At 45.7% G+C, this 11,973-nt stretch overlaps 1 protein-coding gene across 1 annotated transcript; it reads left to right on the top strand.

Annotated features, from left to right (window-relative positions):
- The first annotated feature begins 2,256 nt into the window (after positions 1–2,256).
- On the top strand, positions 2,257–11,188 carry LOC125348007 (glutathione S-transferase theta-4-like). The gene is made up of 5 exons (XM_048340946.1): positions 2,257–2,368; positions 3,726–3,813; positions 7,364–7,514; positions 8,855–9,031; positions 10,991–11,188. Exons 1-5 carry the CDS (start codon positions 2,257–2,259, stop codon positions 11,186–11,188), a joined length of 726 nt encoding a protein of 241 aa, XP_048196903.1.
- The last annotated feature ends 785 nt before the right edge of the window (positions 11,189–11,973 follow it).

Below are 11,973 nucleotides of genomic sequence, written 5' to 3'. Positions count from 1 at the left end.
TCTCTCCTGTCCCTCTTCTCTAGGCAGTTTGTGGATGGTGAAGAGCTAGAGCAGTTGTTTAGGAGGCGAACACCAGCTTTTCAGTACCTTGATGAGGCGGTCCTAGCTTCTGGGTCCTTACTGGATCAGCTACTGCTATGTGCTGTGACATCTTCTCAAACAGACCGTGGTAGGCAATATGGCGGGTCCATGAGGAGTGGAGGTCACTCCGGGTGCTGAGCTTGCCCAGGGAGGCCTTTGAGCTCATCCTCCAGCCTCAGGACCACCATAAGGTGGGGTAGGACTCCCAGTTGGTCTGGGGGTAGCTGTGTAAAGGGGCTGCAGCTTGCTTGCCACCATGAATTCTGCTGCCTGTCTTAAACAAAACCTGTCATCTTGGCTCCTCCCCAGCCTCACTCTGTCCCCAGGAAATGGAACCTGTCTCACTTCTAAGCCGAGGCCTAGAAAGACAAGGCATCTTTTAAGATCACAGTGTGGAGCAAGCACTCAGGCTTTCCCACAGGTCTCTGGTTTCCTTCTACAGCTGCCAGGTTCACAATCTGGGGGTGGGGGTGGGGGGGTTGTCATTGAGGCCCTAATCCTGGCCAGGAAGTTTCTAGACTCTTTTGCATGACAGTCTGGCCAGTCATACCCTAAGTCCCCAATGCCCTCTTCCTCCCCAAATTCCACTAGTATGTTAGTCAGCTTTCTGTCTGTTTAACCAAGTACTGGAGATAATTAATCTCTAAGATGAAAGGTTTAGCTTGGCTCAGTTTTACAAGTTCCAATCCATACAGGATAGACTCACGAATTTCGAGCCTTGGGTTGGGGTTCAGCAGGGCAATGGTGGTGAATGCACAGCATAGAAAACTGCTCACCTTAGGATCAGGGTCCAAGGAAGAGACCAGTGTACCACAATCACCTTCAGAAAAGGGGAAATACAAGAATAAAATTAAACAGCAGGGGCTGGGAATATGGCCTTGTGGTAAGGTACTCACCTCGTATACATGAAGCCCTGGATTTGATTCCTCAGCACCACATATATAGAAAAAGCCAGAAGTGGCACTGTGGCTCAAGTGGTAGAGTGCTAGCCTTGAGCAAAAAGAAGACAGGGACAGTACTCAGGCTCTGAGGTCAAGCCCCAGGACTGGCAAAAAAGAAAACAAAACAAAAACAACAGCAACAAAACCCCCCTCAATTTCCATCGAGAGAATGTCACCCAATGACCTAAATTCCTACCACTAAGCCCCACCTCTTACAGGTCCCACCATTTCCCAGCAGTGCTATTATAGGGACCATACTTTTTAATGCATAAAACTTTGAGGGACATTCAAGATCCAAATAATAGCACCCAAACTTCTGTGTCTTTCTTGCAATCCCTTTCTAGCCACATTTTAGATTAGATTTGGCTGTCGATACCTCTTGTTTCTCCTTCTGGCCCCGCAGAGTTAGTTCTCATTAGTGTTAGAAATAGCTTGGGATGTTGGGGAGTCACGTAGGAATAAGGACACCAACTTGAAAGGAACTTGGCTAGGCCAAGTTTCCTTCTGCAGAAGAAGGCATCATTAGCCAAACCTCTGGCAAGCAAGCATACAGAGCAGGTAGGCCTACTCTCTTTTTACCCCTAATCCATCAGGCTCTGCCCTTCTGCTCCCATTGGCTGAGCTCAGGTTCATATGCTGCAAAAGGATGCAGCATAATTAACAGGATGTAATTAAAATTCAAGGAACTAGTAGCAGGATGTCCTAATTAAAGGGCAGCAGGACAAGGATGTAACTAACAAGGGCGAAGCCACCAGGCCAAGGCAGGCACTTTTCAGAAAAACAATTCTCACAAGATTAACAGAAAGAAAGCAAACTACTTGGATAGAAAAGCCTCTTTTCTCCCATTAGACTCTCAAAATCCCTTTTTGTCATGCTCTGCATCGAAGGACTAGCGCTGGGAATGCTCAGGCGTGAATCCTTCTCAGACAGATAGTGTCTATGAGACAGAACTATGTGGCCCATGCGCACACAGGAGCCCATCTTCCCCACCCCTGCCAGCCCTTAGCTAACTAAGGCTCTTTCTCCCTCCTAAATCTCCTCAGAATCCTTGTTGCTGCTGCGAGGATTCCAGGCCTCCTGGCTTCATGGCAACACCAAGGAAAATAAGAAATTCTAGAATGTGGCATCCTGGGCTCAGATCAAAGAGGGCAGCGGAGTCCGGGGCTCAGGATGGACACAGGCTCAGGTTTGTGACTGGCCTGCTACGGCAGTGGGGCCCGCCAGGAGTCTCAGTATGGTTTTGGAGCTGTTCATGGACCTGCTGTCAGCACCCTGCCGTGCCGTCTACATCTTCGCCAAAAAGAACAGCATCCCCTTTGACTTCCAGTTTGTAGATCTGCTCAAAGGTCAGTCCCTATTGGTACCTGGGCTGGCCTGGTCCTGGAAAGCAGCCCAATGACCCAGGGATGGAAATTTCAGAGAAAGAGAGGTACTAAGGCAAAGGCGGAGAAAAGATACCAAAGGTGTCAAGATTACCCAGGCTGCATCTCTGTCTTGTCTAACAACAGTCTCTTCACTAGAAAGAAAAGCCTCTTTGAGAGGAAAGGGGAAGATTGCTAGGGGAATCCCAACCAGGTCCCTTGCCATCACCTTGTGTGTTTTGGGGAATGGTGATGGTCTTACATCTCATTATCTGTAGCACCTGACAACCAGGCTGCTAATGATTGCAGTAATATATGAGTACAGACACTGTTCAGCCTACAGCCACCCTCTTCTCAGAATCAAACCTGCTCTGATGGTTGGATATTTCCCCAGCCCAGTGGTAGATGGTTTGCTAGAATATTCTAGATGCTAAGCTCCATCCTTAGTACTGAAAATCAAGTTATGTACAATGCAAACCTGCTATGGATCATATAGACCCATGTGAAGTTTCGTGGGTTGGGTTCCAGCCCCTCTACCCCAAGCACTGAGGAGGCTCTAAAAGCTCAGCTTATACAGACAGAAACTTCAAGACTATAGAAAGGGACATGTGGAAGCTGTAGAAATGAATGAGGCATAAATGGTACTCCCAGAAATGTTTGCATTTAGAAGTAGCTAATCAAGGAAGAGTGAGAATTCCTAGCCCTTACAAAGTTCCCTATATATACTAGTGTCTGATTTCACATGAGGAGCTCCTTCTTTGGAGTCCAGCTTTATTCTGGACTTATGTTTCCTATATGGCCAGCTTTAGCTGCCCCGCTTTCCTTAAGAGGCAGTACAGAAGCCAGGTGCTGGTGGCTCACACCTATAATTCTAGCTATTTAAGAAGCTGAGATCTGGGGCTTGAGTTTCAAAGTCAACCAAGGAAAGAAAATCTGTGAGATTCTTACCTCCAATTAACCACCAAAAAGTTGGAAGTGGACTGTGCCTCAAGGGGTGAAGGACCAGCTTTGAGTGAAAAAGCTATGGGACAGCATTTAGGCCATGAGTTCAAGCCCCAGTACCAGCACAAAAGAGACACAGGGATAGGGTGATTGGTGATGGAGTTGGGGACTGGAGAGCTGTAGTTTTGGGGAGCCAAAAGGTTATCTTGGTGCTGGAGAAAAGAGATCAACAAGTCTAGAGTAGTGGCAGAGTGGAAGGCAGGAATCCTTGGCCCCTGTTTTACCACTGACCTGGGTGTGCCACAGTATCCTTTGAGGCTTCAGTTTCTGTCTCTGAGTGTCCCAGGTCTCTTTCTCCTGAAGTTCGCAGCAGCTTCAGAACTTCCCTGGTCCCTCTCAGGTCACCACCACAGCAAGGAATATATCGAGATCAACCCCTTGAGGAAACTGCCCAGCCTCAGAGATGGGAAATTCATCTTAACTGAAAGGTAAGGATCCTCTCTCTCCATCTGCTTCTGCTCCTCCTCAGTGGGAATTGACCTGCTAGCATTCATTTAATTTGTTCATTTGTTTCATTTCTTATTGGTAGTACTGGAGTTTGAATTCAGACCTTCAAATTTGCTAGATAGGGTGCACCCTACCATTTGAACCATGCTTACAGCCCCTATTTATTTTTATTTACTTATTCATTAATTCTACTTTATTTATTGTCATTATTAATGTAATGCACAGAGAGGTTAACATATCATAAGTCAGGTGATTAGTGCATTTCTTTGTGGGCAATTTCACCTCTCCTATTTATTTATTTATTTATTTATTTAATTTTTTTGGCCAGTCCTGGGCCTTGGACTCAGGGCCTGAGCACTGTCCCTGGCTTCTTCCCGCTCAAGGCTAGCACTCTGCCACTTGAGCCACAGCGCCGCTTCTGGCCGTTTTCTGTATATGTGGTGCTGGGGAATCGAACCTAGGGCCTCGTGTATCCGAGGCAGGCACTCTTGCCACTAGGCTATATCCCCAGCCCCTCTCCTATTTATTTATTAACATTAGAAAATTTCATGCATGCACTGAAGAAGAGTGAATACTAACCAATAGTATAATAAACCCACACAACCATATCCCAGCTCCAGTAGTTGTCCATGTGGGGTCTACTTTTTAAATTTTATTTTTCATTTTACTTTATTTTATTTTTTGTGAGTTGTGGGGCTTGAACTCAGGGCCGGGCCACTTTCCCTGAGCCTCTTTGTGCTCAAGGCTAGCACTCTACCACTTGAGCCACAGCATCACTTCCTATTTTGGTCACTTCCCATTTTTGAGTGGTTAATTGGAGATAAGAGTCACATGGAGACTTTCCTGACTGAGCTGGTTTCGAACCTCCATCCTCAGATCTCAACCTCCTGAGTATCTAGGATTACAGGCATGGGCCACCTGTGTCCATCTTGGGTCTATTTTGTATCAGCCTGTTCCCTTTCCTTCTTGATACCCATCATTTTACTCAGAAGTGTTTAGGAAGGTACCTCTAACAGATATGGACTCTAAAAATATATCACATCGGGCTGGGAATGTGGCTTAACAGTACAGTGCTTGCCTAGCATGCATGAAGCCCTGTGTTCGATTCCTCAGCCCCACGTAAACAGAAAAAACCTGAAGTGGCTCTGTGGCTCAAGTGGTAGAGTGCTAGCCTTGAGCAAAAAGAAGCCAGGGTCAGTGCTCAGACCCTGAGTTCAAGCCCTAAGTCTGACAAAAAAAAAATCACCTCAATATCATAATGACAACTACTAAAACTAGCACTATTTCCTAGATTTCACCAAATATCCATTTTCTATTCAAAATTCATTAAGTAGCTCATAAATATTTTATTGGCAGTTGATTTGCTTAAATCAGAGATCCCAGAAGTTCTGAGGATCACAGTTGTTTGATCTGCCTCTTAGGCCTCTCTTTATCCATACATAGTCTTGTGTTAGCCCACTTTTTTTTTTTTTTTTTTTTTTCAAGTTACATTTTATTTTTTTATTTTTTTTTTTTAATTTTTTTTTATTATCAATTGAACATAAATTTTTTTTTTTTACAAGGTGCTGTGCAAAGAGGGTGCAGTTACATAGTAGGGCAGTGTGTACATTTCTTGTGATATCTTACAACCTGTTTTCCCATCCCTTGTCTAGGTCAGGTAGACCCATATGCAGTATACAATGTATCAAGCACATATACAGTGTTCACAGACTTGGTCTCTACTGTCTCTCCATCTCCCTTTGTTAACAGTCATATATCAGGGAGATCATGCCCCTTTGTTTTCTGTGTTCTAGGCTTGTCTCACTCAACATTATTTGTTCGAGTTCTGACCATTTCCCTGCAAATAACAATATTTCACCATTCCTAATCGCTATGTAGTATTCCATTGTGTATAAGTACCATATTTTTTGGATCCATTCATCTGTGGAGGGGCATCTGGGTTGTTTCCAAATTTTGGCTATTGTCCACTTTTTATCTCTATGCCTAAATACTGCAGCCTGGATAATATAAAGAACCAACACTGAACTCAGCTGAAAGTCTAAGAGCTGATCTTCTCAGCATGTAGGCCTTCTTGCTGGGCCATGGCATGGCACTGAGAATCATGTGGAGAGACAGATCCAGCAAGAGAGAAAACTTGTTTTTATGTCAAAGCAACTTGAGTGGTAAACCATTAATCTAGCAATCCTCTTATTTATGAATGGATTGATCCATTCAGGAGGGCAGAGCCCTGAGGACCCCATCACTTATTTTTTTCTCCTGCTGGTATTTGGTCTTGAATTCAGGGCCTCAACATTTCACTAGGCTTTTATGCTTAAGACTGGTGCTCTACCATTTGAGCCACTCCTCCACTTCCAGCTTTTTGCTGGTTAATTGGATATAAGAGTCCCTTGGATTTGTCTACTTGGCATTTTTGCTCATAACTGGTGTTCTAGAGCTGAAGCCATGTCTCTAGCTCTTGGTTTTTGCTGGCTAGAGATGAGTGCCATAGACGTGTTTGCCTCTGCTGGCTTTGAATTGTAATTCTCAGATCTCTGCCTCCTGAGTAGCTAGAATTACAGATATGAGCCATCAGGACCTGTCAACATAGTCATGCTTAATGGTGCCACCTTTTCTTTTCTTTTTTTTTTTTTTTTTTTTTTTTTTTTTTTAGCCAGTCCTGGGCCTTGAACTCAGGGCCTGAGCACTGTCCCTGGCTTCCTTTTGCTCAAGGCTAGCACTCTGCCACTTGAGCCACAGCACCACTTCTGGCCATTTCTGTATATGTGGTGCTGGGGAATTGAACCCAGGGCCTCATGTATATGAGGCAAGCTCTCTTGCCACTAGGCCATATCCCCAGCCCTGGTGCCACCTTTTCAAAGATCATGATGGGTATTAAATTCCAACCTAAGTTTGGGTGTGGACAACTAAATAGTAGCACACTCTTTTCCCCTAGAAGTTTACTGATGCTGATGATGAAGAAACCGAATCTGTTGTCTTTTGGAGTTTTCTGCTTTAGACATCAATCAGCAAGCCTGGGGCATTCTCCTAAAGCCTGCCTCCACTCTGTCCCTTCCTCCCCTCCCTTCCATCCCTAAGGCCTCTGCCCTCCCCAGCCCTTTCTTATGAGTTTGATTGGCTATCTTGGCCTCTCTATGGTCCATCTACTTCCCCCACCCAGCATTCAGTCCCCTTTATCATTGCTGGCAGCCTCTCTCCCCTTTTCACCTGTCTTATTTCTGGCAATATGCACCTGCTCTCCATTCTCCAAATTCATCTCCATCTTACTCTAGTATCTTGCTATATGTTTCCTGTCTAGACCGCCATTTTTTATCCTATCCACTGACTCCTGCACCCCTCCTGCCCTTGCTGATGCTTAGACTGTTAGTTTAGGAAAGGTCTTTTCCAGGGGCCTCTGGGCAACTTCTCCTGGAGGAGAAGCACTCCTGCCTGTAGCTGGAGGCCTTAGCAAGTTGGGCCCAGGCTGTGATGGGGTGATTGGTGTCAGGATCTTTGGAAGGCAAGTGCAGTGAGCCTGACCTGTTCTTTTTGCAGTGTGGCCATCCTCTTCTACCTCTGCCGCAAGTACAGCGCACCTTCACACTGGTACCCGCCAGACCTGCACACTCGTGCACGTGTGGATGAGTTCATGGCCTGGCACCACACAGCCATTCAGCTGCCTATGAGCAAGATACTCTGGTTCAAGGTAAGAAGGGCCATGTTTGGAGTTTGGGGACAAAGTAACAAGAGAGTCAGGAAGCCTGGAGTCTAGTTCTGGCCTTGCTGTCCAGTTGTAAGCTCAAGCAAGCCCCCCTTCTCCCTCTCAAAGTTTTGTTTCCTCTGCTCCCTCTCCTGCCTGCCTTATGGCATTGATGGGAGTGTGGAACAAACCATTGGGTATGAAAGAATGTTATTAAGACAAGGGGAAGGGTACCAAAATAAGGGCTGATGTGACTCAGCTCAAGTCAGAATTCAAGAAATTTCATTCAGAACTATAGAATATTAGCATCAAGGGGCCCTAGATAAAAAGTTTGAAGACATAAATAACAAGCACATATGTCTCTACTTCTAATACTAGTCCTGTGTCTTAGTCTGCTTTTGGTTCCTATGACAAAATTCCAGAGGCTGGGTAACTTTTAAAGAAAAAAGCCTTATTTAGCTTACAGTTTTGGAGGCTAAAAATCCAAACATAGTACAGGCTCTGGTGAGGGTCATCACAATGGAAACAAGTTAAGGAGGACTCAAATGGGGCTGGGGTGTAGCGCAGTAGCAAAGTGCTTGCTCAGCAAGTGGAGCATCCTGGGTTTGATGCCCAGTACCAAAAAGGAAAACAAAAAAAGAGGGACGACATGATAAGGAAAGGAAGCCAGAGAATAGGAGAGGGGCCAGTCTTGCTATAACAATTTTGTCTCATAAGAATTAACTTACTGGGGCTGGGACTATGGCTTAGCAGTAGAGTGCTTGCCTTGCATGCATGAAGTCCTGGGTTCAATTCCTCAGCACCACGTATATGGAAAAAGCCAGAAGTGGTACTGTGGCTCAAGTGGTTGAGTGCTAGCCTTGAGCAAAAAGAAGCCAAGGACAGTGCTCAGGCCCTGAGTCCAAGACCCAGGACTGGCAAAAAAAAAAAAAAAAAAAGAAAGAAAGAAAAGAATTAACTTGCTGTCCCTTAAGAATTACTTTAAACTCTTCTGAAGGTAGTGTGCCTTATTAGATTTGACTTCTCATATTACCCACTGGGGAGGAGGGGTTAGCGTTGAGCTTCTAACCCATGAACCCTTGAGGAATACATTCAAACCACATCTAATCCATAGCACCTATTACAGATCACTAGTTGATCACAGGATGCATTTTTGCTGGGGTCTCAAAATCCGTCTGAACACAGAGTGCCAGGAAACTTCTACTAATTAGAACTTCCCAAAAGGTGAAACAATTTACATCCTTGAAACTGTCTGCTATCTATGTAGCTGACAGGATGGTGGAGGTCTAGAAGGGCAAATGGGACCGGAGAATAGCCTTCTTTTTCTTTTCTTCCCCCCTGGCCAGTTGCTGATTCCAATGATCACCGGTGAGGAAGTCCCCGCTGAGAAGACAAATGAGATGCTGGAAGAAGTGAAGAAAAGCCTTGCACAATTTGAGGAGAAGTTTCTGCAGGACAAATTGTTCATCACTGGGGACCACATTTCACTGGCTGACTTGGTGGCCTTGATGGAGATGATGCAGGTGTGAGATGGGCAAGTGGGTGGTCAGAGCCTAGGCAGAGGCAAATGTTTCTGAGATCAGTGGGAATATAACTTAAAGATAGACTGGTGAAGGAGGAAGAGGAGGCAAAAAGTTGTAGTAGCCAGATCTGGCTGCCTAGACTCCATCTTGAGGCAATGGGAAGAAAGGACAGAAGGTTTTGAATCAGGGAGGAGAGTGATCGTGTGTGTGTGTGTGTGTGTGTGTGTGTGTGTGTGTGTGTGTGTGTGCCTGTGTGTGTGTGTGTGCGCGCGCGCACGCATGCATAGGTGTCTGCCTCCTGCCTGCGTGCCAGTACTGAGGCTTGAACTCAGAACCTGGGTGCTGTCCTCTGAGCCACAACTCCACTTGAAGCATTTTGCTGGCTAATTGGAAATGAGTCTCATAGACTTTACTTCCTGACTTTGAACGAGATCCTTAGATCTCAGTCTCCTGAGTAGCTAGGATTACAGGCAAGAACCACTGGCAGGCACCAGACTTGATCTCTTGACCAGGATCCTAATGCTAATGTGTGGGGAGGAGGTAGAAGGGTATACCTGGATGCACAGAACAATGTATTTCTCTGTTCATCCACCAGCATTCCAGATGCATCTTCCTTCTAGTGGACTCTCCAGGAAATAAGTGTTCAGAGGCTTCTGGCTTTGTCTGTTTTTTTGTTTTGTTTTGTTTTGTTTTTAACCCCAGAATTCACATGATAGGGCAGATGGTTTTGAGGAGTCTTCATTATGTATTTGGAGGCACACCTTGGGATGGAACTTTTGCAAGGTTTATATAAACAGAGGAGAGTGGCTAGTTCTGAGTTAGCTGGTATGTACAGGCAAGATGGCCAGTTTGGGATACTGGCCAGTGTCTTGAGGGGCCAACAATAGTCTCTGGCCGATATGTAATGTGGTCACTTTGGTCCTTGGTCAATGTGCAGTACAGAGAAGTACCAGGAAAAACGATTCCAGCCTGACCCACACCCCTTCCACGCCACCCAACTCCCCCCTCTTGGGCCTCCTAGATGTTCTGGGTATGTATTTCTGTGCGTGTGTGTGTGTGTGTGTGTGTGTGTGTGTGTGTGTGTGTGTGTGTGTGTACACATGTGTGTATCATTACTGGATCTTGAACTGAGGGACTTCACACCCTCCCTTGGCTTTTTTTTACTCAAGGTTGGCACTCTAGCATTTGAGCCACACCTCCATTTTCAACTATTTTCTGTTTAGTTGTGGATGAGAGTCCCATGGACTTTTCTGCCTGGGCTGTCTTAATCCTAAAATCTCAGCCTCCAGGGTGAGCCATCATCATTGGGTCCTTTTTTTTTGCATAGATACTGAGGCTTGAACTCAGGGCCTGGGCACTATCTCTTAGCCTTTTCTGCTCAATATTGGTGTTCTACCAATCTACAGAACTCAGCCTCCTGAGTAGGTAGGATTACAAGTGTGAACTTCTGGCACCTGGGAAAGAGTGTATATTTTTTAACGAGACAGTTGAACTCTGAGGCAGCTAGGCTGCTGTATCTCCTTTTCAGCCCTTGTGCTTCATCATAGAAGGAGATTCTATATGTATATAGGGAGGGGGGAGACTTAGTTCCTCCCACACATACTCCCTTGGATACAAGGGGCTTCCCTGGAAAAAGGCAAGGATCCATGGAAGATTTTTCAGGCTAGAGATATGGCAACCATTTTAGGCCAGATGTGACCTCAGAGAGAGGTTTGAAAGCCTTGGAATAAGACCATTGATCAACAACCCTGGAGGTTTCTGGGTCTTCTATCCAACCCAACATCTAATTATATGTACTTCAGACCCCTGGCCAAGCAGATGACCAACTCTGTGGGGTCAGCAGATGGTTAACTCTTTCAGAGACTGTTGGGGTGTGGGGGTCCCCTGAGGCTATAGGAGATGACCTGGGTGGGAGCTGGTGCCCAAGTTAAGCACATTTTCCTCTCTGTCTATCCGTAGCCCATAGGAGCAAATCATAATATCTTCCTCGACAATAACAAGCTGACCGAATGGCGCACGCGTGTAGAGGTGGCCATTGGATCTAGCCTCTTCTGGGAGGCTCATGACCGCTTGACGAAGTTGGTAGAATGGGACTGTTCAACACTGGATCCATCGGTCAAGGAGAGGATCTGTGAGTTTCTGCAGAAGTACAAGTGACCCCAGAGGCCGTGCATGGGCCTGGCTGGCTCAGCCCTTTGAGCCTCTTCCCTTAAGGGACATCTTAAAAAGCAACTCTGTTCCTTGGCCTAATAAAGAAGTAGAACTACCAGCATGGCTGTGAAGTCAAGGATAGTTAATATAAGCAGTTAGATAGTTAGATAGTTAATATGGGCACTGGTGGCTACTCAGGAGGTCGAGATCTGAGGATTGTGGTTCAGAGGCAGCCCAGGCAGGAATGTATGTAAGACTCTTATCTCCAATAAACTACTGGGGGGAAAAAAGGCCAACCCTGGTGGCTTACGCCTATAATCCTAGCTACTTAGAAGGCTGAGTTCTGAGGATCACAGTTCAAAGACAGCCTGGGCAGGAAAGTCTATGAGACTCTCTAGTTAACCACCAGAAAATTCGAAGTGATGCTGTGGCTCAAAGTGGTAGAATGCTAGCCTTGAACGAAAAAGCTCAGGAACTGCACTCTGGCCCTGAGTTCAAGCCACAGTAGTCTCTCTCTCTCTCTCTCTCTCTCTCTCTCTCTCTCACACACACACACACACATGCACACGTACACATGCACATACAAAGCAAGAAATGGAGCTGTGGCTCAAGTGGTAGAGTGCTAGCCTTAAGCAAACAGAAACTCAGGAACAGAGGCCAGGCCCTGAGTTCAAGCTCCAGGACCTGTACTACATATGTGTATATATATATGTGTATATTTACACATATATGCATATATACACACATTCATATGCAGAGAGCCTGATGTGGGAGCATACTGTCATGTTTCC

Source organism: Perognathus longimembris, chromosome 3, assembly GCF_023159225.1.
Source record: "Perognathus longimembris pacificus isolate PPM17 chromosome 3, ASM2315922v1, whole genome shotgun sequence".
Classification (NCBI taxonomy): Eukaryota; Metazoa; Chordata; class Mammalia; order Rodentia; family Heteromyidae; genus Perognathus; species Perognathus longimembris.
The sequence above is the reverse complement of the archived record's forward strand: the minus strand, read 5'-3'. Positions and strand labels throughout refer to the sequence as shown.